Source organism: Carassius gibelio, chromosome A2 (assembly GCF_023724105.1).
Source record: "Carassius gibelio isolate Cgi1373 ecotype wild population from Czech Republic chromosome A2, carGib1.2-hapl.c, whole genome shotgun sequence".
Classification (NCBI taxonomy): Eukaryota; Metazoa; Chordata; class Actinopteri; order Cypriniformes; family Cyprinidae; genus Carassius; species Carassius gibelio.
Window position 1 is genome coordinate 19,590,308 of NC_068372.1, and position 26,294 is coordinate 19,616,601.

Genomic DNA, 26,294 nt, shown 5'->3' on the forward strand with positions numbered 1-26,294 from the left:
ATTGCAAGTCTTGATGTCAACAATTTATCCGTGCAAGTTAATCCGCTGACATTTTCTTTTTTTTTTCTTTTTTTGTCTTGGTAATCTTTAATCAAAATCTGAAAATTTTCTTCTACTCTGAATGGTATTCCTTTTCTAATGATGTCAGTTTGACAAATTGGGCAGAATATCCTTAAACATACCCCTCCAACATACCCCTTTAGGTTGAAATGAGTGAAAGATATAGAGGAGGAGCGCAAAAAAAAAAAAAACCATGTCCTCTATTCAATATTCTGTTTCTGCTGGAAATACGTCACTACACTGAAATAAAGTCAGCAGCAACGTCTGGTTCACGCAGACTTTAATGTTACTTAAGTTCTCCTTCATGTCTTATTGCACTTAAATTGTCAATTACACAAAAGTTCATGTTGAAAACATGAGTTACAAAATCAGTCTTTTATGACTTTGAAGGTAAACAGCTGGGAAATAGATCACATGTGGCAGCAGCCAATTTTGCGTTTCCCCAAAAATGCCCAGTGCAGCTAATGATAGAACACTTAGCATTCTTTGCTAGATCTTTTGCCATGGCACTAGAACTGTTACACAATTGTCATTTGCGAAAACAAGAACTGCAGTGCCGTGAGTGGAAATGTGTAGATAAAGTAGCGGTGATAATAAAATAAGATCCCTTTGCTAAGTCACAAAGGGAGCTAAATCTGATGCGCTCGGTTTTTTCAGACGCTTGCGGAAAAAGGCTTACCTAATCAAAGTTAATCTTTTGTAATTTTCCTGGGTTGGTAGATACACCAGGGATGCACTTGTTGTTTTATTTTAACAGTATAAACATTGTAGCTTTGCCACAAAAAAAAAAAAAGATTTGATTGACCATCTCAAGCAGCCTGACAGCAACTGTGACTCAACCAATGACAGGTTTGGAGGCATGACTAGATATCTGTCTGACCAATGGCAGATGTGGGGAGTGTTTAAAGCTGCAGTAGGGAACTTTTGACGCTCTAGCGGTTAATAAACAGAACTGCTTGCGTCTTGCGGAAGAACATCGTAGCCAGAACTACTTCTCTCTGTTTATGTCTATGAAGAATCACAAAGGTACTGGGTTACTCCGCCACGGTACCCCCGAAGCAATCTAAAATAGTCCGAATATAAACACTTTTTATAGGTGCACCCTAGTGATTCAGGACAGGCCAAAAACACGGTTTGGAAAATGGATTCATGGTGTACTCGCTTATTATATAATTTTTTCTACATTTTGAACACAAAGTTACGGACCGCTGCTCTGATTGGTTAGCGATGGAGTTTCTGCAAATGGCAATAGGAGCACTGGGAGGAGCCAGAGGAGCTTGATTTTTTCACAGATTATCTGTCTCATATTCTATTGTCAGGACATAATGACAGGTTTAGTAAATATGTGAAAAATATTTTTTTACAAAAGTTCCCTACAGCACCTGTAATACACATGTCTGAAAAGTAGTCGTTTTATAATTCCACACTACTAAGAGCAAACTTCACTTTTAAGTCAGCGTAAATTACTGTTTGCAACCTATTTTCCATAATTTCACACATTTCAGAGGGACACCGAATATTAAGCGAGATGAAAAATAGAATTTTTATTTACATATTTCACTTTCATGTTAGATTTAATGTATACATAGTTTGGTGTTTAGTTTGGCCTGGATTTTTATTCACAAAAATCATTTAAGATTTTATTCAGTACATTTCATACAAAGGATCAGTACATTTCAAGACAAAGAGATAACATAGTCATGTAAAATCTGGAGGCATACTATGTGTTGTTTGCTTGCAAAATTATTTCAAATGAACAATTTTAATATTAATGAACAGTTTCATTCTGTTCCATGTTTAAATATATACAGTATGTATATCGAATTGATTGTTTTTCTTCATAAAGTAAAAAGGTACACACAAATGTCCTGAGAGAAATAGGTAAAATGATTTAGAAAATACCTATTTTATTACAATAGCATGGTAAATGTTTTGTTTACAAAATGTACAGTTTTGTTAAAAATGAAAAGAAAAAGATGACAATGAAATTATAAGCACTCAAATCTGTTCATAGTCTTAATGCATCTGGAACCATGATGTTTATTTACACTTGATACCTTTATGTTTCTGAATACTCTATGCATTAGTTTGTGACAACACTATAGCTTGGAAATTGTTTCTATGCATTTGTATATACCTCATAAATACCTTTGTAGATACTGGATTGATAAAACTGAGTACAGATACTGCTGCATTGTAATATAGATGTCCCTCTGTATTCAATTGGTCTGACTGTTTATTGTCTTTGAAATGCTCTCCGAAACAAATAATGCACACTTTTGATGTATTCATGCATTGATTTCCCAGATGTGGCTCTCATTGTGCATTCACCTCATTGTTTACTATAGTAACAATTTATGGTTTAAGTTCAATTTGTTCATATTAGTCAACATTAATTTATTAATTAATGTTAATTTCAACTTTTAATTTTATCAAGTGAGCTAACACGAACTAACAATTAACAATTGTATTTTTATTACCTAACATTAATGAATATTAATAAATACTTTGAATAAATAAATTTGTTGCTTACTGTTAGTTAATGCATAATTGTTGACTAATACTAACCATACTGTAAAGTGTTTCCTAATGGTTGAAACTGACACTGAATTTAAAGAGGGCATAACATTTTCTGAAACTAAAATGGAAACTCTAAATTGCGTTCCAACACTGTCCCCATACTCCAAATGCTGCAATGTCAGCTAACTTAAACACGTCATCTTATCCTGTTTTTTGGCACAGCACTCCAAAAAAATTACACATTTTTTAGAGCCAATTCTTATTCAGCTTATTCAAAGACTTTTTAAAAACTCAAAAACATCCTGAAAAATCCTTACAAAAATAGTTGCATATCCATATTAAACCACTGATTCCATATGATTCTTTGACATATTTGATTCGGATTGGTCATTTGCACCATTCTGAAGCTGCTGCACATTTCTTCTTACAAAAAATATTTTTCTAATCAAATTAATAGTTATTTAGTGAGTAGCCATGTAGTAAACAGAATAATGTACAGCCATTATTGCAAAATAAATCTGATGAGCCCTGTCATTGTTTATTTATTTATTTTTCTATTTCACGATAATAATTGGCTAACCATCTCTTGCATAGCCTACAAGTAATAGGACATTATAAAACAGGGTTCTATTCAGCAATCTCAATGTTGGCAATCAATGTTTTATCATCTTTACTATCTGAATAAGCAGCATCTCTGTTATTATACATGGGATTTTCAAATGTATGCAATGACTGTCTTTTTGAACTTCTGTAGTACATGAAAGCTAGAGCTCCCAATATGCTGACCACTGCAATGGTGAAGAACACAGCCAAACCCTTATTGACCTTGTGAGGCTCAGGACCTGTGAGGAAATAAAAGGTAAAAATAATAACAGAAGATAAATTAGTGTTAAACTGTGATATACACATTATATCAAACTGCTGTTTTAACATAAAATTAGATTTTTGAATGTCTTGACAAAAAAAAAGTAAAGGCATTAAGAATATGACAATATTACCTTCTTCTGTGGACTTAGTGGTTGTACTTATAACTGCAGAACAAAAAATCAGGAATAAAAAACAAATCAGGTCATTTTTTAAAACAGAATGCAACATTTGTATATAAATCTTTCTACCTCTCTCTCTATATATATTTTTTTTCTTCTCTAAAATCCATTTCTATGTATAGGGTAAATTCTAACAATATGTGGACCTGAAGTCTTTTGAGAAGAAAATATTTTTATAAAATACGACTGTCTAAAGTCAAAGGAAAAATGACAATCTTCCACAACATCCTTGTATTTTTTAGGTAGATTTAAACAGTAAAATACTGAAACAGACTGGTTTTATTGTGTCACCTACAGTAACAGTCGCTGCACAAATAATTAACTCAACAGTCATTTTAATTTGGAGGACTGAATTCACAACACAGGTTTGAATTAGGTGTTTGAAACCAGCATATTAGTTAATAAGACATAAACCTGTGTTTCTCTGACAAAAAAAATACGTACCTTTGGCAGTTTTGCAGATAAATGATAAGGAAGAGTAATCACAATGTTTTTGTCTCCATTTTTTTGTTTTGGAAGAGAGTAATGCGCATTCAAGATTCCAATTATGAAATCCATGGTCGTCATCATAATCATTCCCAGTTGCCCAGTTAGTGTAATCCACCACAGTATTGTCTGACCATAACCAGTGTCCTGTGTAGTTAGATAACCCAGGGTGAGATCATACAGTATGTACCCAACTCCTTTAGACCCATGAGTTCAACCACTAATAATGTAAAAACTCGTGGACACTGGTAAATTGTTGAATAGAAGAGATTTCCTGTATGTGAATGTATATTTAGCGCATTACCTTTCTGGTTCTGGAAAAGTCCAATCCAAAAGCTTTTGAAACTTTCCATGAGCATGACGTTGTTCTCTATAAACTTCTGTTCCTCTTCATCCCTGATGCTGACAAGAGATGCTCCTGGAACCAAGATGCAAACTTTGTTAATCTTTTGTTCTCTGCACCTAATTAAGTAAACAGTATTTTAAATCAATTTTAGATCCATACCCCATGTCATACAGAGTCTAGATGCTCTGCTCCACGATTTCAGTTCCATCACAAAAGCATAGCAACTGTCTTTGTAAGGTATCCACCTTACTGGACTGTCATCATCTTCTTGGGGGCAGTGCCCAGGATGCTGTGGTGGAACAGTCGGGGGAATATCTGTTGGAGAATGTCCCATGGAAATAGCGTTTACCAAGATGATACAAGACCTATTATCCATTCAGTGTGGAATATGACTGGATGTGTGTTGTATCAAGAACTGAGTACCGAGGCTTTTCAATTAAAAAAAAAAAAAAAAAAAAAAAAACATTCATTCAGACACAATTGACCAAACTCAACTGATTTGTTCTTAAACTGAGATGCATGACCGACGGCATGACTATGACTTTGTTTGGAAATATTTTTTTTTGGTGGAGTGTCAAATTGAATTGCTATTTGAAAATAGGCTACTTAAATACTGTTGTGACTTCCTGGTGGGTGTCATATATATGGAAAGATTTGTATACAGGAGTTAAACTGAAAGTAATATTTCTAATGCATTTTAAAAATCTGAACAATTCGATAAGGTATCCATAATTATTTGCTGTAATTTGAGACACACACACACACACACACACACAAATGATAAGGTAGAGTAATCTCACCTGTTGTTTGCTCACAGACACTGTAGTAGGTTTGATTGCAGAGAGTTGTTTTCCATCCTCCGTCTGTGTCCATGTATGCACAAGGACGGTTGGGCCGTGGTTCAGAAGATGCCCATTTCTCCATATTCATGGGCCAGTTATTTGCCCATAGAAAATATCCTTTTGTCTGTTGAATGCAAATATACAATTTCTAGATTATATGGAGTCATCAATATATCAGACACAAAGAAAAAGTAAGTTTTATATAGCTCATTTTCAAAAGACTAATTTAGAAAAACACTCATTACATTTGTTTTCTACTTAATGTTCAACATAAAATGACTTTCTTGAGCATCTCTTCAGCATTTTTAAGATTTGTAGTTTTTTTGGATTTTGACAGCCCTTGTAATCATTGACTTTCTCTGTATGGCAATGAGCAGCCTGTACATTCTCCCAAACATCTCACTTTGTGTTCCACAGAACAAAGAAACACATAAGGGTGACTGAATATTCCTATTAATTGCAATGCCATGACCTTCCCTTTCTCACTCGGGTGCATTACCTGTACACTGCTGAGACCGATCCACATGGGCTGTTTGGCCCTATAGACCTGCAACTCGAGGTAAGCTTGTGTTATCAAATCCCGAATGCTGGCCAGATGAGCCCCCTCTGCCTCACAGCGACGGTTTGCTTCACTCCACGTTAGGTTCTCTTGAATCACTTTGAAAGATGAATTTCCAAGCTTGACAAAGGTTTTAGGAATTTCAGTCGGCACTGGGGCAATACCAGGATCTGAACATGTGAAAAATGACACAGTGAAAGCAAAATGTGAAGAGTGGTAAAAGCCTGCAAAACATCTACAATTTCTCTGCAAGTCTGTCACTTGGTTCAGCTAAACTCACCAACATCACGACTGCAGATAAAACCGTGAGTAGAATTACAGTCAGTTGCCACCCACTTGCCAAATTCAGAGCTTGAACTCTTGCCCATAAAAACACATTCCTGTTTGAAAAATAAACATCTATTAAAGCCATTACTTTTATCACTAAAAACAATACTATTTATTTATAATCTCAGTTTATTAGGGTATACCTGTTCATCTGAATGGTGATATTTTGTCCAATGGTAATGCCACTGTGAGTGAAAATAATATACTCAGTCCATAGTCATACCAAAACATCTTCAAGTTAAATGTGGAATTTATTAAGCTACAAATGTTTTTAAATGTTTTAAACACTTATAAATGTCCATACATAGTTTTGAGGTTCTCCTTTGGCCCACTCGGTGAATTGAACTTTACTCCCATCTGTCCACTTGAACCTCCCGTTTGCCAAATTGCTGAATCCAATCCATAAGTCCGTGGTTTTCTCTCTAATTATTGTGCTTAAAAAGGCTGCAGCACATATAATGTAATAAATAAAACATAGAGTGTCTGATAATGATCAAGTCAATGCATATAGCTAAAATAAAAATAATAATAACATATTAAAAATCTTTCTAATCAAGATACAGGAGTTCTAGATTAATGTCACATTTTAATTTATTTTAGTTCTGAGCAAGAAATCTCTTTTCCAATTCATTAACTGAACTATCACAAAGCTTTTACCTTGTTGTTGTTTATTCAGAATAGATGCCAGATCTCCACCAAGCTCTCTGCAGTATCCTCTCGCTTCTGTCCATGTTTTCAATTCTTCATTCACGTTGAAGCACTAAAATGTGTTATAAAAATGACAATTCTTCACACAATTTCACAAATGTTGCATTGTAAAATCAGTTACATATCAGTTACATAGTTATTTATTTTATTTTTTTTCATAATTTTAGAATATAATTATAATTACTTTTCCTTTGAAGTGTTTCCACTCAGGAGCACAGCCTCCTTTAGGCTGTTGTGTAGGGGCCACTGTGCTGTTTACTGTAGGTGACCCACTTCGCTTACAAAAAAAATTATATTCATCTCCACAGTTAATAGTTTCCCAGAGTCCTGTAACGATCAAAATGCTTTTTGTTTAATGTAATTAATCAAATGTATCAACACTGATTTGATCACACATTAGAAACATTTTCTGCACCAAATTTTTCAGTGGTCAGGAACACATTCCACTAATTATACAGTATCCACCATATTAACAGATCAGAAGATATGATGTACCTTGAGATGTGGTCATCTTCACACATCTTTCCTCACTGTTTTTAAAAGCAGGCTGATTTTCTTCCCAAGCTTGAAATACTACAGGGGACCCATCCATCCACCTTTATAGATATATAATAAAAAAAAAAAATGTATTTGTTTATTTGTCCTTTTGTAAGGGAATATAGAATGCTGGTTGCATTCTTTAAACTTACTGGTAAGTTCCATCCAGATCAACTGTCAAACCAATGATAAATTCATTGTGTGAATTCTTAGCCTGCAACACACAGAAATTAAGCACTACACTGAATCAGTAAATTAAATGTGGTATAAAACATATTCAGAATAAAAAATGATACAAAGATGCATTTTGTGTGATATATGGACCACAATATACTGCTAGAAAGTGTAACTCAGCCCTCGTACCTGATGCCAAATGAACACCCGCTCAGCCTCATCATTGATAACCACAAGATCGGCGTGTGATTTCCTACAGAATGTCCGAGCATCGTGCATAGAAAGTGATGTGTACTGGGACACATAGTACTGGCTACCTCGGAATAGTATCCAACCATCCTCTGTTTCATTATAAACTTAAATAAAAATAAATAAACGTTTTTAATTCAAGTTCTTCTTTTACTCCATCAGTGTGACAAGATAAAAACACACATACACACACACACAAAAATTGTTTGTGCAACTGACTTACCTTGACCTGTAATATTTACTTCCTTTGGTATCTTTTCTTAAAAACAAAGCGAAGCAATTAGCTGTCATGTATTCAATTAAAATTGAAAAAAAAAACAGTACTGTCTTTTTGATCCACTGATGGTAGAATTAGACTTTTGCCAGACTGATATGTACCTTTTCGGATTTGACAGTACCAGTCCTTTCTGTCTTGACAGTTCACATCATTCCACGCTCCATCACTGTCCCAGATTGAAATTCTCATTTCAACACAGTTTTCAATGTTGTTCAGATTGTTTGGTTCATCACTAGCCCAGCTTTGAAAGGATGACTAAAACAGAGCAGATTTTGAAAAACCTAAATGGCATCCCCTGTGAATTCTATTTAGTATTTATTGTTTTTTTTAACAAATTCTTTGTGAACTCACCGAAGAACCATCACTCCACACAAAACCCACAGAGGGATCGTACATTCTGTAACCAATCCATGCTGGATACACTCTACAAGCAAAACCACATAGTTGTAATTTATGCATTCATCTTTTTCAGTCATGTGACTTTTTTGCTCAACCACTGTATTTTTTCCAGTTTATCAAAATAATGGCAAGGAATACAAAAACACAACAACAATGAGACTCAGCCAAATATGACATTCATTGACATCTATATGCAAATATTTGGAAAATGTTTGTGGCTTAATTGTGGGTAATTATTGTGGATTATGATCGTCAATGCCTGAAGAGTCATGTTACTGAAACATGTTATTGATCATGTGGTATTGTCATACAAGTGAAACATGTTTGTCCATTAGCTGGACATTCATCAGCTGTAATTGTGCAAAAGGAATGAGAGATATTACCCTCCTTGTTTCCAAGGAATATCAGCCTCATGCTGGATGCTCAGGAGATCACCACCAAGCTCTTGGCAGAAGTCAAGAGCTTCATCCCAAGTCTTCATTTGGCTCATAGGTACATCAAAATGCTACCAGAAAGACAAGATAATCAGTAATATGTTTGGAAATATTCTACAATCTCTTTTATTTTGTTTTAAATTTACCCAAAATTTAACATGAAAATAGTCTTAAAAGCCCATCTTACCTTGACACAAAAATCTCTAGACACAAGTGGCGTCCATTCTTCGGGACAGCTTATAGCAGGTGTGGTTGGTGGGGCTGGAGTTGTTACTAGTCCATCAGCTTTCTGCTTGCAGATGTATTTTTCCTTATTTGAGCAGCTGATCACATCCCAAAGCCCAGCAACAATTCCAGTCGTCATGGCAACACAGCCTTGTTTTCTTCCTGATTTTTATTTTTTTTTGAAAGAAAAAAAGACTTTCTAAAATATAGGACTGTAATTATGAGAATTCAGAAACAAAATTATTTCATTGACATTGAGTACAGTACCTGGCATCCCAGCGTTGAAATGAGTAAATGAGACTTTCTTAGTGTTGGTCCATTCAAAAGTGTGCGGATCCTTCTGATTAGACAACCCAATCCAGAAATACTTCTCTGGTCGTGCTCCAACTACACTAACGAGGAATGCATTTTCTATTCTAATGAGGATAAACAAAGAGATTAAGCCTTTTGTAAGGCAGAAAATGACACAGAAAGCTGTTCATAGCTTTTCATTATAAAATATTTTGCACATACGGTACATTTTAAAACATACATTTTATTTAAATTGCTTTTTAAGGTTTTCAATGTTATCAATGTCAATGTAGTCAAAGTCAATGTAGTAAGGAGGTAGAAAAGACAGAAAACATGTAACTACAGAAGTGATCGGACCTGGATGAAATATCAACCATTTGAGAATCAGCTTTTTCACACATCTGTTTTGCTTCTTCAAAGGTCTTGGACTCAGGTCCGGCCATGTAGCAGTAGTACCCATACCTGGTCCAACCCTTTTCAAAAAATAAGAGAGCTGTCAGTAAACCTATTTCACCACTTGATGACCGAGACATTAGGTCCTTTTCTAATCACACAATTACGTACTGTTTTGCATCCGGGGCTTGTGACAACTGTATCATTATTTGAGGCTCTGGAGCTGGACTTCTTCTTACAGATGAATCCATACTTATTTTCACAAATATCATCAGCCCACTTTCCCTCCTAAATGTGAAACAGTCATTAATGAGAAAGACAACTAGAATTAAGATTCCTTCTCAAATAACATGCAAAATATACATATAAAGTTCTTACCTCTCCTCTCATTAACACGCAGTCCTCTGCACGGACAGCACTGTGGCTCGGCTCACTCACCTCCCATGAGGCAAAGGGAACGCTAGATTGGTCACTCCACTCAAACAGCATCTGCGTTTTACGGTCATTGAAACCAATCCAAAGCTCGTCTGTTTTCGCTGAAAATAAAGATGTAGATGATCAACTAGCTACCTCATATAGGGGTGACGTCCATACCTTCTCTTGCAACAGCACTGTAAAAAAATATTCTGATCATCAAAACGTACAGTATCCGAGCTGTGTGATGACAAAGCTTTGCTCTTCTCTGCTGAGAATACTCAGCAGGTCTCCTCCTTCCCGCAGACAGGAGTCTCGTGCCTCCAGCCATGTTTTCTTGGTGCGATGAAGGAGATAACAGTTGCTTGAATACGGAATCCAGGGGCTATGGCAAAAGCCAGTGTCCACCACTGTCCAAAATGACAAAGATAACAAATTGCCAACATCATATACAGTATGGTAGAGGTTGACTCACTAACTCTAGTCCCACAGTTTGAGAACCGTTGTTATATAAAAGAAAGAGTGACTGGGAAGCCTACCTGGTGGAACAATAGGAACAGAATGGCCTCTTTGGCAGACATATCCATGTTTTTCAGAACAGGGTTCATTTGACCATTCAGAACCAAAAGCATTTTTCAGGACTCCACAACTGTAGCCTGGTTGTGTGGTTGGGTATCCTTCAATAAAGAGAGAAATTATCATTTCAGTCAAGTATTAGTCATTTAGTCAAATTATTTAGGATATGGTGAATCAAGGAAAAATGAAGGTCTCCCATGTCATGCTGCATTTACATTTATTGAAGTACATATTTATTTTTGTCTGTTTGTTTTTTCCCTGGGAATCAAACTAGTGTTGTTGTATTGTGCTCTTCCAGTTAAGCTACACTAATTCAATGAGACTGAATCCTTTGACTGAAAGATGTTCTTACCACTGAGCCATTTCAGATAACGTAATGGCTGGGCATTGCTCCATTGCCATCCACTGGTGACATCTAATTTATTCAGTCCCGTCCACAGTGCATTTGAAGTACTCTGAACAATTCCTAGATAATAATGTTATCAATGTTACATTAGTGCATGTAATGATGAACAGTTTCATTCAGAGAATTTTTTTGATGGGACTGTACCTGCTACAAAGGTGTGTTCGTGAGGTTCAGAGACACTCAGCAGCTCTGCTCCTTGCTGCTGGCAGCTCTTTCTAGCCTGGTACCATGTCAGGGCTGACCCACTATTCACTTGGTAATAGACGTTTGTCAGAGGATGTTTGACCCAGAATGCATCTGCAAATCACCACTAATCATCAGTATGTGCATGCCAATTTTTCATTGTTGGAATATATGTTATTAGTTTAGCCTTCAGTGATGGAAAAGTAACAATTGCAGTCTTAAATATTTAATATTTATCATGCAAACCACATTTGAAATATAAAGTAAATGAGAAATAAACCTACTGTCACGTGTTGGGCAGTAGCCCCACAGCTGATTAACACTGTAGTCTGTCTCAACAGAACACCATAGACGTTGATTGTGTTCATCAGTTTTGGTACAATCTGCATACCATTTTTTCTCATAAAGAAAAGGAAACTGACATGGGCGACCAAATGCATTTCCATCAATGGTATACAATTCTGTAAATTAAGATGTAGAGTTTGTAGAGCAGTTATTTGAACCATCATTTACAGTGCTTGCGAAAATTATCCGATTATGCAAAAAAGCATTACATTTCGAATAAAATGAAATACCCAATTACATTTGCAATAAAATTATAAAATATTAATTTAATCATTCAGTTAAATACTAAATACCATGGAATTAAATGGAATTAAGCGGATTAGTGTTGGAAATCACTTTCTACTCAAAAAGTGATATAATTAATCAGTTGCATTGGTATCAAGGGTGGTATATAACAACAAGAGGGTCCCATTATGAGAAAGGGATTTGGAAATATTAGGAAAATATCCAAAAATGGATGCAGCCATTGATTATTATAACTATTATAAAGAGATGTGTAGCAGTACCCCTGCAGCTACTGTACACAGGTTTCAATGGTGCTTAGGAATGTTTTGATTTAGGTTTTTTAAAACTTTTTTTTTTTTTTTTTGTGATTGCATCCAGGGGCCAGTTACACGTAAACATTACCACTATTCAGACTTTCCAAACTGAGGAAAAATTGGTCTTACTATTCAGATTTAAATCTATTCTTTTTTGCAACTGACTTGAAAAAAAAAGATATGACTAGTCTTAAGAAAAGAAAAAAAACCCCAGATAAATAACATGGAAGACTAGTCTAAGCTGTTTACGTAATAACCTCTGAATTGTTGGAAAACTTTAGACAAACGAGCTAAGCCATCTTATTTAAAGTTCTTTACTTCCTGACTGAATAACAGGTATTTGTATGGAGAGAGAAAAAAAATTAATCGTCACTTTCACTGTAAGTTCAATAGACACATACCTTCATAAGGCTTAGAGCAAATATTGTTTAGTGTTCCTTGAATTGTCCATCTGCTCTTCGTTCCAGTGTCTTTTGAGATCACTGGCACACCGTTATCATTAACAGCCAGAAACAGAGACTCGTTCTTCAGGCCAAGTAATGTATCACTGTGGCATTCCCAATTCTGCAGATCATTGTCATCTTCACAAATCAGCCACTGCAGTTTTTTGCCCACTGTTTTACTTCCTACCCCAAGGCATTTCTTTGTGAATGTGTTCAAAATGCGATTTTTTGAAGCCCAGCGAAACTGTTGTGGGTTACTGTGTGGGTCACAGGTGGAAAGCCGTTCCAGGGAGCTGGACATGCATTTGTTATAATCCACATTATATATTAGAAAGCTTCCTCCTGCACAAAAAATTTATGAGATTATGCAGCATTCAGTTATTTGCACACATATACACAAGTACTATATCATAAATCTTTTTTCACAATAAATAATACAAAAAGTATGAATATTATTGTCATTCATTATTCAGTTTGATTAAAGAAAAGACATACCTGACTGTGCAAAGCAGTTTGATAGATGTAATATGAGTAATATAACTACTGTTACTATTATTTTCATCTTGATCCAAAATATATTTTGTGCTGTTCCTAGGTTCATTCCAGGGGCATCCTCTGTCACTGGCTAAGATTCTGCAATCTCACTTTTGCTTATGCAGACCTGCCCTTTAAACTGGTTTGATTGTTCCAATCAGAAGCACATCCTGTCACATGTCTTTTTCTTCGAAACTGTTGAAAGACTAACATCACATGGCTTCTTCGGAAAGAAATGAGGTGTCTTCTCAATTACTGAAAATATGGTCTTAGTCAGCTAGTTTTGTAAATTTTGGTGCGAGTACCCGTTTTTTGTTTGAGTATTTGAGTAACACAGATCATTTTGGTACTACATGATGATTGCTCATGCCAGACCATCTGGAAGAAGTCGAACCTATAGTCACTGTCACCTCTTAAATCACTGAGACATTGCCTCTTCCCAGCAATGGTTCTGTCCTGTCAGCATGCACAACAATAGCTGTGCAAAAAAAAAAAAAAAAACTGAATTACTGTTAAAATTTATGGTCTCAGTGCAATTTCCTGTTATGCCTTGTACTCATGTTCCTGAACATCCTGTAAAAAAAAAAAAACTTGTGGTGACAGCAATTTACCACACAAGAAAATATGTTAAAGTCATGCCTGCCCTAATACTGATGGATACTGTAACACACACTGTGACACCCACCTGTTACTTTCTAATAGTTTTATGAAAAAAAATACAATTATATAAATATGCTTAATTAAATGCTATAATTAAATTATTTTATGCTATAATTCAATTATAAATGATTACAAATCATTTTTCACATATTTGCCTCCACTCTGTTGTATTTTAGTTCATTTTGCAAACATTTACCCATTGTTATGACGTCACTATCCATCTTTCTGCCACATGAGAACCAGTTGTCAGATACAAATCACTGATTAACTGCTGGCCCATCAGAGAACCACACACTCTTCTGGTGCCTTTTTAATCCCATGCTCTATAAATTGGCAGAAAAAAAACAGTTCCCTCAACGGCCACAGATCTGCTACATAGAACCACAACATTGTTATACTTGGAGATTTGAACATTCATGTTGACACCCCCTCCTGTCATCCAGCAGTTGATTGTTTACAGCTATTGGATGGTCTAAATCTCAAACAGCATGTTGATGTCCCAACACACAACAGAGGACATACACTTGACCTGGTCATTACTGACTCTGCCCCCATTGAAAATCTACTAGTATATGATCTTGGAGTGTCCGATCACAAAGTCATCTCAATGGAGGTGAACTTTTCTCATTACATCAAACCAAAACGTCAAATCCATTTCAGAAAGATAAAAAATATCAACCCGGACACTTTGGCTTTGGGCCTCCAGAAAATCCCATCAGCAAATTTCACATCTGTAAATGAATCAGTGGACTTTTATAATAGCACTCTGAGCAGTATTTTGGACCTCCATGCACCTGAAAAAACACGAATAGTCACTTTTTCTCGTACATCCCCCTGGTTCACTCCAGAACTACGGAAAATGAAAACAGCGGGGCGTGTACTTGAGCGGCGTGTTTCAAAAACTGGACTTACTGTTCACAAAATAGCCTATCAAGAACATCAGAAGGCCTACTCAATGTCACTAAAAAAAGCACGGACACAGTTCTACTCCAACATCATTAGTGAAAATCAGGGAAACTCCAAGCAGCTTTTCTCCACAATAAATCATCTCATCAAGCCACAAACTACTTCACACAATGACACATCAGAAGAGAAATGCAACAGCTTCATCACCTTCTTCAGGAAAAAAGTTGAGACCATCCGCTCTCTCCTTTCCAGCACTCCTGCTCTGTCTGTCCCCACTGCCGACCCACAGCCTGGGACCTTCCAGCCTCTCTGTTGTTTTCCTGAAATCTCTAAGCAACAAGTTGAGGTCATCATCAGCAGGATGAAAGCTTCCATCTGTACGCTGGACCCTTTTCCCACAACTTTGGTGAAAACACACATCAGCTCTCCAAGTCCCTTAATAACCAAAGTCATCAACCATTGTCTACATGCTGGTCATGTTCCATCTGCTCTTAAAACTGCTGTCATCAAACCCCTTCTAAGAAACCCCACTTCAGACCCTGAAGTTCTTGCAAACTACAGGCCTATTTCCAACCTTCCATTCTTGTCCAAAGTTCTAGAAAAAGTTGTTGCTGCCCATCTTCAAGATCATCTTAATTCAAACTCCCTTTTTGAAAAATTTCAGTCCGGTGTCCATTTCACTCATAGTTCTGAAACAGCCCTGATCAGAGTCACAAATGACCTGTTGATGGCGGCTGATACCGGCACACCATCGCTTCTCATTCTGCTGGATTTATCTGCAGCTTTTGACACGGTTGATCACAATATCTTCCTTCAGCGTCTCCATAATTCTATCCGACTCTCTGACACTGCTTTGAGCTGGTTCCAGTCCTACCTGTCTGGAAGAACAGAGTATGTTTCCTTGGGAGGTGTAAAGTCTCAGACGCATACAGTCACTTGTGGTGTCCTGCAAGGGTCAGTTCTCGGCCCGATTCTGTTCACCATTTATACTCTTCCCCTTGGCCACATAATCAACAGGCATGGAATATCATTTCATTGCTATGCCGATGACACTCAGCTATATATAAAAACCAACCTCACTTCATCTACAGCCACTCTGTCATCTCTGAGCTCCTGTCCTGAGGAGATTGAGGCATGGATGAAGGCAAACTTCCTACAGCTAAATAGCTCCAAAACAGAAGCTATTTTAGTTGGTACACCACACCAGGTCCAGTCATCACCTATAACGCACATCACCTTCTCTGGTCAAAACATTCCAATTTCATCGACACTCACTAACCTGGAAGTAAGATTTGATGCTCAACTCACATTTGACGCCCACATACAACATCTGTGTAAGATCTTCTCAGGAACATTGCTAAACTCCGTCCCACACTTGGTCTTTCAGATGCTGAAAAACTTGTCCATTATTTTGTATCCTCCAGGCACGCTCTTCTTTTTGGGATTCCTAGCAAAAGTCTACAAAAATTACAATACATTCAGAACAGTGCTGCCAGGATCCTAATGAGGATAAGAAAATATGACCATATCACACCCATCCTTCACTCACTCCACTGGCTCCCTGTCTCATACAGGATTAATTATAAAATCATCTTACTTACCCATCAATGCATCCACGGAAACGCACCCCCCTACTTAAAGGAACTACTCGCAACACAAAACTCTTCACGCAACCTCTGTTCTGGAAACAAAGCCCTTCTTTAACCATCCAGAACTAAGCTCCGCACTATGGGGGAATCGAGCCTTCTGCTCAGCCGCACCGCGTCTTTGGAATTCCCTTCCATAAAACCTAAGGGCTCCTCAAGCCATAGACTCTTTTAAGAAAGAACTAAAAATATTTTTTTAAACAAGCATTTTTTACTTTTTGCTAACTTTTAAAGTGTTCTTTCCGGTTTTTAATTTCGTTTGTGTGTAGGACTTTGGGATTGTTTTTAACTATGAAAAGTGCTTTACAAATAAAATATATTATTATTATTATTATTATTACATACACAAAGATCTCAGACACAAAGATATTCATTTACAGAAGAAAACATTGAGAGAAATATGGACAATCAAGCTATAAGTAAAATGTATTAAAGACTTTTTTGCATGTTATTGTAAAATATCAAATCACATGGTATATTCAAAGGAATATGGCACTGTTTTGAAGTTTGTTAAGAACTGGTAAAAAAAAATTACTGTGGGGCATCGATGAGAATGCACAAAACTCTTTTTAGTTGCTTTTATTTGATGGCTCAACATGTGGATCAAGGTGTGTGGTTACTATAAAAGAATAACAACACTGCCATCAGTTACAAGTATGACAAACATTAACACATTGATGCATATAAAAAGCAGGATTCACCAGGTTTAAAAGAGTTAAACAACAGATCTAAATCCTCAAGTGACCAACTGCAAACAATGTTCTACATCAACATTCATATACATACAACAAACAATATTATTCATGGTTAAGATAAAAAAAAAAAAAAAAATTGTACCCGCCAAACAATCTAAACACATAATCATCATACATAAATAAAAATAGAAAAATAGTTTATATATATATAAACTATCAACTTACACTTGATGCACTCACACAGTCCACGTATCAAAAACCCAGTAAAGGTCATCACTGCTCTTAGGCCTCAACTACCATTCAAATGGCTTCCATCATGCCCATGTGCTCAAAGAGGAAGTGGGGTGACATATTTAAAAGAAGCGGAGTGACATATATAACATATATAATCAGTATCGCCCTCTACTGGCTCAGTTCCTTCAGAACAGCCGCCCCCAAATTTGTCCGACAAATTTGCAATAATGTTAAACTAAGCATTACTGTTAGGGACAGCAGGGAGGCGTATCAGCCGACTAACTGGTCGAAGATATGTCCTGTTTTTCACTCTCACTTCTGCTGTACGTATTCTTCTATCTTTACCATGAATCAACTTTATAACATGACCTACAGGCCAAAGTGCTCTAGGCAACTGGTGGTCCACCACTAGGACAACGGCCTTTAACTGGAGTTCATCAGTGTCAGTTTGCCATTTTACCCTGGTTTGCAAACTGGGTAGATAATTTCTTATGAACTGTGACCAAAACCTATCAGCAAGGATTTGACAGGACCTCCATCTTCGTCGGCTGAGTAACTCACACTCATGATACATGACCTGCGGAAGTGAAGGGTCACGCCGCCCCATCAGAAGAAGGTTTGGGGTGACAGGATCCGGATCGGCCACGTCAGTGGATACATAACACAATGGTTTAGAATTTAAAATCCCCTCAATCTCAACAAGGACAGTGGTCAAAACTGCGTGCGTTACAGGAACATTTAGAACAGTTTTAATGGACCGAATCTCCCTCTCCCAAGAGCCTCCAAAGTGTGGTGCATGAGGTGGAGGTGGATTGAATGCATCTTTAAGTTCTCGTTCTCCTCCTTTGTTCCTTAATCAGAGAACAATTCAGCAGGCTTTCCCCTTCGGGAGATAAAACGTCTTAAAAGACATCAGAAAAGAATCAACATCGAGGATGGTTAGAACTTCAATATGTACAGCTCTTATGGTTAGACACTTAAACAATATTCCCCATCTTTTCTCGTTTCTTCTGCCCAATTTGACAATAAGTGGCCCAAAACAATCCATCCGAGTAGAGAAGAAGGGTGGTTGATGTAAACGTAAACGTGCTGGAGGTAAATCTGACATTCGTGGAGGTATTGGTTGAGCTCTCCATTTTTGACACTCTGCAAAGTTACGTTGTTCTTTTCCCACAGCCTCTCTTCCTCTGAGAATCCAGTATTTCCTCCTCAACTCTGCAAACAAACGTTCTGCACCAGGATGTTTTAAGTTACTGTCATATTGTTGAATAAGCAGCTTGGTAACTGGATGTTTTGAATCCAGAACTATTGGATGAACTGTCTCTATTTCCAACTGATTGCAATTGCGCAGTTGGCCTCCAACTCAAATTACTTGCATTACTGTATCAAATTCTGGGGCTAATGTTACCAAATGACTTGATGAAAGAGATTTTCCATTACTAAGACTTTGAATCTCTTCAGGGAAACTGTCTCCTTGTGCAGATCTTAAAATCATTAATTCCGCCTGCTAATACTCTTCAGCAGAAGGACTTTGATTCTCTATGGAGGCAGCCCCATGAAGAGATTTTGCGGTAGCATAAACTAGATCCTTGAAGCTGTCAGCTTGTGAAGGCTCTGGAATTGAATAGCATGAGATTGCATTTAGATTCAGACAAGTGATCGGTTTGCGCAGTTCTTCGGTGTCATCATTTTTCAAAGCTGAAGGATTTCTTGGCCAGTATTCTGGCAACAAATGTAAGAAAGGGGGACCTTTGAACCACCTACTGTCTTCCCTAAGATGCCGTAGGGTCCATCCTCTTGTAACATCATCTGCTGGATTATTTAATGAATCTACATAATGCCAATCTCGGGAGTCAGTCAGTTCTTGAATTTCTGCAATTCCGGTTCCAACAAATACCTTGAAATGACATGAATCAGACTGAATCGAAGTCAACACAGTTGTCGAGTCGGTCCACAAATGAATTCCAGATATGTTGATAGTAAGCTCTCTTTTTAACAGGTGGGCAAGTTGGGCTCCTGTCAGTGCTGCACATAATTCCAATCTTGGCATTGATAGCTGCTTTTTTGGTGCAGCTCGTGAGCGTGCGGTTAAGAATGCTACCTCTACCCGTTTTAATGGATCTTCTGTTCGCAAGTATACCACACATCCATAGGCACATTCTGAAGCGTCACAAAATATGTGAATTTCTTGCACACAATCAGTTTTGTCCATTTCAGCACTCACGTAACACCGGGGAAGTCGGATCTCATTCAAGTGTTGGAGCTCCCTTTCCCATATCTTCCAAGCCTCTAAGAGGTCACCATGGAGTAGAGGGTCATCCCATTCTCGTTTTTTGTTCCACAACTGCTGCACAATTATTTTTGCCCTTGTAGAAAAAGGAGTGATGTATCCAAGAGGGTCATATAATCTGGCGATCATTGTGTAAATATTTATCATAGTTATGGGGGATGATTTTAATGTGTAAGACTTGTATATCAAAGTGTTTGATTGACACAGCCACCGAAGCCCTAAAGCTGGTTCTTGAGGATCCATATCACTCTGATTAAGCCAGTGTTCACCACTCTGAGATAATACTTCCTTCGGCAGATGATGAATGATAACTGCAGCATTACTAGCCCACTGTCTTAGCTCAAATCCTCCTTCAGCAAGTAGCTTCTTCATTTTGTCCACAAGAGCTCGGGCTATCTCAATTGAAGGAAAGCTCTGTAACCAATTGTCAACATAGAAGTGCGGCTGGACAGCTTTGCATACATCTTCCGACTGCCCTTGTTCAATGACATGCTGCTGCAGTGCATAAGTAGCACAACATGGTGAACAAGTTGTGCCAAAGGGAAGTACTTCCCACTCAAATACACTGGGTTGGGTTTCCCTCAGAAGATCACGCCACAAGAATCTCAAGATTGGCTTATCTTCTGATAACAGCCTCACCTAGTGAAACATCCCCTTTATATCGCTACTTATAGCGAAAGAGTGCTCTCTAAAATGCAGCAGAATACCCAAAAGGGATGAACTTCGGTTTGGTCCTGGTAAGGGAAGCTCATTCAAATTGTGTCCCTGATATGAAAATGAACAATTAAACACAATTCTGTTTTTTCCATTATGTGTTACCATATGATGAGGGATAAACCAGGATTCTTTGGGGCATTCCTTTTCTCTGGTAACTTTATTGGCATATCCTGCATGCTCAAGTTTGGCAATCTCTGCATCATAAGCTTCTCAGTATTACGAACGTTAGCCAGAACTGCTTCAGGAGGTGCTAACAGATTGGGCATGTTCTTTACACGTAGTAAAGGAGTAGCATATCTCAGAACTCCATCCACTTCTACTCTGGCTGTTCCAGTTTGCAAGTGATCCATGGCCTCTTGATCTCGCTTAGATCTGGTAACAAGTTTTTCTCTTCGGTTTGGCAATACATCCAATTTGCACACAATATAGATGTACATACATAACTTCATTTTGTAATATACCTGCCTACAATTGTCATTTGTATATTGTCATTCACTATCTACTTATTTGTATTTTTTATTCTTTTATTATGCGTTTTATGTTCTGTCGCTGTCATTCTGTTGTACTGCGGAGCTTCTGTCACGAAAACAAATTCCTCGTATGTGTAAACATACGTGGCAATAAAGCTCATTCTGATTCTGATTCTATGTTCCAGTTAGTTAATGTTGAGAAATGAGAGGAAGATCCCTTCTCTCTGGCTCTCTGCATTGATCTTTGATAAATTCTCTCATCAGGAACAAGTTGCCGATTTGCTGCTGATGGTAGTTCCACCTCATATTGACTCATCCATGCTGGTGGGCGAATTAGCCGCTTTGGACGAACCTCACTTGGTCGGTGATCACCACCCCTTTGTGCATGTGACGTCTTGATCCACAGCAATTATCCAGTTCCGGCTCGAAGGACCAATTGTTTTGAAGTTTGTTAAGAACTGGTAAAATAATAATCACTGTGGGGCATCGATGAAAATGCACAAAACTCCTTTAAAGTTGCTTTTATTTGATGGCTCAACATATGGATCAAGGTGTGTGTTTACTATAAAAGAATAACAACACTGCCATCCGTTACAAGTATGACAAACATTAACACATTGATGCATATAACAAGCAGGATTCACCAGGTTTAAAATAGTTAAACAACAGATCTAAATCCTCAAGTGACCAATTGCAAACAATGTACTACATCAACATTCATATACATACAACAAACAATATTATTCATGGTTAAGATAAAAAAAAATGTACCCACCAAACAATCTATACACATAATCATCATACATAAATAACAATATATATATAAACTATCAACTTACACTTGATGCACGCACACAGTCCACGTATCAAAAACCCAGTAAAGGCCATCACTGCTCTTAGGCTTCAACTACCATTCAAATGGCTTCCATCATGCCCATGTGCTCAAAAAGGAAGTGGGGTGACACATTTAAAGGAAGCGGAGTGACATATATAACAATCAGTATCGCCCTCTACTGGCTCAGTTCCTTCAGAACAGGCCCAAACACACTTTCAACATTTTGATTTTTTTTTCTCATGTCTCTTGTCTACATGGGTTCTTCGTCTCTGTTTTGGCAGAGGACATTATAATTCTGTGTACTCATGATGTACTCATCAGTGAATAAAGCCTGTGTAAACTCGTCTCATTGCCAACCAAATATGATTACTGTCAATAACCGCAAGAAATGTGTAATACCAGTTACAGTACGCTTCCTGAAGACTTACTGGCATTTGAAAGTATGGCTAACGGGCTGAATAAAAGGACCAACTGTTTTGATTCAAAACAGCTACTTGTTTCGTGCATCTTTTTGAACGATTCATTAAATGAACCGACTCATAAGAGTCATTTGGTTGTGATCGCATGACACTTGTCGCTATGTGTATTTGTTTGTGGTGTTTCTTATCAGAATTTTAGAGTACAAGTGCTTATTTATTTATTTAATATTCCATAGGTTTAATTTAGACTGCAACCTCACATTCAAAAGTGCATTTTGTCTGCAAAAATTAGCGAGTTTCAAAAGCTATTTTGTTTTCTCTCACTCCATGATGACGCAGATTCTCGAAATGTGCATCTGTATGGTTGGATTTTATCTGATACCCTACGTAAATTGCTCAAATGTTTAAAAAACTAAATTGCACTCACAATCTTGTTATTGTTCAGCCTACACTGTCAAAAATCGCTGTAAAAAAACGGCCAAATTTCAACAGTAACATACTGTTTTTCATTAAAACAGTGCATTCTGGGTAATAATCATCATTTTCGAGAAGGTAGCCTGCTGCTATATATCGTAAATTAGCAATGTTCAAAGTCGACACTCAGCAGCTCTGTTTCAAATCACACCCTACACCCTCATTCACTATTCCCTACATGAGTTTACTAATAAAGTCCACCTGACAGAGAGAATGAAAACTAATGAGTGAATTCAGCGACGATCAACAGCTGCTGTTAACGAGCAGAATCACTGAAGAAAAGAGAAACAAGACAAACACAAGAACTACAACTGACTTCAGTCACAGCTTCAACAAATAGCTTTACCAACTTCACTCATTACTAACCAGACTGACTTTATTTCTATCAGATCAGAGATCAGGGGCATGTTCAAGTTCAAAATGGTGCGCAACGTTTTGCTAGGGTTTCCGGGTTGAACGTCATGTTTCCTGGAAACGGCGTGCACCGGTGTGCAACAGGGTTTGAGATGTGTTTTCTCTCATTTGGTGGGTGTGTCAGAACTTCAGTCCAATCAGCATCAACATGTATATAAAGCACGTGGTATTAAAGTGAACTCACACAATGGCTTCAAGGAAAATAATGTACAAATGTGTCCATTGCAACTCGGTATACGCAACAACTGAGGATATTAGAAGACATGTTTGTCATAAGTTTTATTGTAAAAATATAGGATATCAACATAATGATGTAGTTGTTTATATTTTTAGCTTCATTGCAAGTGTATGACATTTGGTATAGAAATAAACAATGGTAATTAAGGGCATATTTTGTAGCATTAAACACATATTTATACCGACTTCATCAGGCTCCGTCATCAGAGCAGTGTGGTCAACGCATCACCGTTTCTGTTTAAAAAACGTTGTGCAATGTTTTGTCGGGGCTGAACGCAGCCTAGATATCAAAAGATCTTATTGAGAATTACAGAGATTTAGATGATAATGTTACTGTTTCATTTGACGTCACCATTGTGGAGATCAGTGTTTGCTTTAGTTGGGCTCCTGACCCTTGACTTTTGTACTTTAAATTTTGTTTCATTGCTGTATTTGTATCTTTACGATATATCTGTTACAGCAGTATTAATTTTGATAGTCAAGTGATTATGGCTGTTTCTGTCAGACATGATGTACTAGACTGACTTAAAGTGTTGCTATAGTAATCAAATATTAATTTGGTGTTGACATATGTGAGTGAATTACAAATTTTTTTGTTTCTTCAATTTTATAAGTTTGAACCATAATGTGATAACCAGAACATGTGGATTTAATGACAGTTTTAGTTTTAAATATTTTGGGCAGTGGTGTCCGCAACACTCAAAGTATTTACAATATATTTTATATTGTATTTAAAATATTTACAGTATGTATATCGAATTGATTTTTTTTTCATAAAGTAAAAAGTCACACACAAATGTCCAGAGAGAAAAAAGTAAAATGATTTAGAAAATACCTATTTTATTACAATAGCATGGTAAATGTTTTGTTTCCAAAATTTACAGTCTTGTTAAAAATGAAAAGAGGAAGATGACAATAAAATTATAAGCACTCAAATCTGTTCATAGTCTTAATGCATCTGGAACCATGATGTTTATTTACACTTGACACCTTTATGTTTCTGAATACTCTATGCATTAGTTTGTGACAACACTATAGCTTGGAAATTGTTTCTATGCATTTGTATATACCTCATAAATACCTTTGTAGATACTGGATTGATAAAACTGAGTACAGATACTGCTGCATTGTAATATAGATGTCCCTCTGTATTCAGTTGGTCTGGCTGTTTATTGTCTTTGAAATGCTCTCCGAAACAAATAATGCACACTTTTGATGTATTCATGCATTGATTTCCCAGATGTGGTTCTCATTGTGCATTCACCTCATTGTTTACTATAGTAACACTTTACAATTTAAAGTTCAATTTGTTCATATCAGTCAACATTAACTAATTATTAATTATTAATTTATGTTAATTTCAACTTTTAATTTTAATCATGTAAAAGTGAGCTAACACGAACTAACAATTAACTATTGTATTTTTATTACCTAACATTAATGAATATTAATAAATACTCAAAGAAATGCATCGCTTACTGTTAGTTAATGTTAGTTAATGCACAATTGTTGACCAATACGAACCATACTGTAAAGTGTTTCCTAATGGTTGAAACTGCCACTGAATTCAAAGAGGGCATAACAATTTCTGAAACTAAAAATGGAAACTCTAAATTGCTTTCCAACACTGTCCCCATACTCCAAATGCTGCAATGTCAGCTAACTTAAACACGTCATCTTATCCTGTTTTTTGGCACAGCACTCCAAAAAAATGACACAATTTTTCCATGCTTAAACTGCACTGCACAGTTGGCCTGTAACTAGTTGTTTGATCAAACACAGATATGTCGAAGTGTTATTTTTTTTTAGACCCAATTCTTATTCAGCTTATTCAAAGACTTTTTAAAAACTCAAAGACAGCCTGAAAAATCCTTACAAAAATAGTGGCAATGCCATATTAAACCACTGATTCCAGATGATTCTTTGAAATATTTGGCATTTACCATTTCTTCTTACAAAAAATAATTTTCTAATCAAATGAATCGTTTTTTAGTGAGTAGCCACGTAGTAAACAGAATAATGTACAGCCATTATCGCAAAACAAATCTGATGAGCCCTGTCATTGTTTATTTTATTTTTTTTCTATTTCATGATAACAATTGGCTAACCATCTCTTGCATAGCCTACAAGTAATGGGACATTATAAAACAGGGTTCTATTCAGCAATCTCAATGTTGGCAATCAATGTTTTATCATCTTTACTATCTGAATAAGCAGCATCTCTGTTATTATACATGGGATTTTCAAATGTAGGCAATGACTGTCTTTTTGAACTTCTGTAGTACATGAAAGCTAGAGCTCCCAATATGCTGACCACTGCAATAGTGAAGAACACAGCCAAACCCTTATTGACCTTGTGAGGCTCAGGACCTGTGAGGAAATAAAAGGTAAAAATAATAACAGAAGATAAATTAGTGTTAAACTGTGGTATACACATTATATCAAACTGCATTTTTATTACTTAACATGAATAAGTCTACTTTGAGGAACCGAGGTTGCTGTTTTCTTGACATAAAATTTGATTTTTGAATGTCTTGACAAAAAAAAGTAAAGGCGTTAAGAATATGACAATATTACCTTCTTCTGTGGATTTAGTCGTTGTACTTATAACTGCAGCAGAAAAAATCAGGAATAAAAACAGAATTTTTTAAAACAGAATGCAACATTTGTATATAAATATTTCTACCTATCTCTCTTTATATATATTTTTTTTCTTCTCTAAAATCCATTTCTAAATATAGGGTAAATTCTAACAATATGTGGACCTGAAGAAATAATTTTTTTTATAAAATACGACAAAATTTTATAAAATGTCTCAAGTCAAAGGAAAAATGACAATCTTCCACAACATCCTTGTATTTTTTAGGTAGATTTAAATAGTAAAATACTGAAACAAAGGTTTTATTGTGTCACCTACAGTAACAGTCGCTGCACAAATAATTAACTCAACAGTCATTTTAATTTGGAGGACTGAATTCACAAGA

The 26,294-nt window shown here is 36.5% G+C and overlaps 1 protein-coding gene across 4 annotated transcripts in view; it reads right to left on the bottom strand.

The window, feature by feature from the left end:
* Window positions 1–1,589: 1,589 nt before the first annotated feature.
* LOC128030161 (macrophage mannose receptor 1) overlaps window positions 1,590–26,294 on the bottom strand; it is a 40,666-nt gene continuing 15,961 nt past the window's right edge. The window contains exons 1-31 of one of the 4 annotated variants that reach the window (XM_052617665.1): window positions 13,275–13,423; window positions 12,738–13,121; window positions 11,737–11,913; window positions 11,414–11,566; window positions 11,216–11,329; window positions 10,827–10,964; window positions 10,518–10,697; window positions 10,252–10,409; window positions 10,045–10,161; window positions 9,838–9,953; window positions 9,457–9,605; window positions 9,152–9,351; window positions 8,914–9,035; window positions 8,483–8,555; window positions 8,233–8,386; window positions 8,078–8,113; window positions 7,795–7,961; window positions 7,584–7,645; window positions 7,390–7,490; window positions 7,079–7,221; window positions 6,844–6,946; window positions 6,491–6,630; window positions 6,330–6,371; window positions 6,140–6,239; window positions 5,800–6,029; window positions 5,259–5,424; window positions 4,618–4,773; window positions 4,417–4,530; window positions 4,071–4,259; window positions 3,579–3,611; window positions 1,590–3,422 (exon numbers count right to left, since the gene is read on the bottom strand). In XM_052617665.1, coding sequence (XP_052473625.1) covers window positions 3,208–3,422; window positions 3,579–3,611; window positions 4,071–4,259; window positions 4,417–4,530; window positions 4,618–4,773; window positions 5,259–5,424; window positions 5,800–6,029; window positions 6,140–6,239; window positions 6,330–6,371; window positions 6,491–6,630; window positions 6,844–6,946; window positions 7,079–7,221; window positions 7,390–7,490; window positions 7,584–7,645; window positions 7,795–7,961; window positions 8,078–8,113; window positions 8,233–8,386; window positions 8,483–8,555; window positions 8,914–9,035; window positions 9,152–9,351; window positions 9,457–9,605; window positions 9,838–9,953; window positions 10,045–10,161; window positions 10,252–10,409; window positions 10,518–10,697; window positions 10,827–10,964; window positions 11,216–11,329; window positions 11,414–11,566; window positions 11,737–11,913; window positions 12,738–13,121; window positions 13,275–13,380 — 4,338 coding nt within the window. In that variant the 5' untranslated portion in view covers window positions 13,381–13,423 and the 3' untranslated portion in view covers window positions 1,590–3,207. Of the gene's footprint in view, window positions 3,423–3,578; window positions 3,612–4,070; window positions 4,260–4,416; window positions 4,531–4,617; window positions 4,774–5,258; window positions 5,425–5,799; window positions 6,030–6,139; window positions 6,240–6,329; window positions 6,372–6,490; window positions 6,631–6,843; window positions 6,947–7,078; window positions 7,222–7,389; window positions 7,491–7,583; window positions 7,646–7,794; window positions 7,962–8,077; window positions 8,114–8,232; window positions 8,387–8,482; window positions 8,556–8,913; window positions 9,036–9,151; window positions 9,352–9,456; window positions 9,606–9,837; window positions 9,954–10,044; window positions 10,162–10,251; window positions 10,410–10,517; window positions 10,698–10,826; window positions 10,965–11,215; window positions 11,330–11,413; window positions 11,567–11,736; window positions 11,914–12,737; window positions 13,122–13,274; window positions 13,424–24,125; window positions 25,681–25,887; window positions 25,921–26,294 lie in introns of those variants that run through there. The other 3 variants (XR_008187849.1, XM_052617650.1, XM_052617658.1) reach the window with 3 other exon arrangements.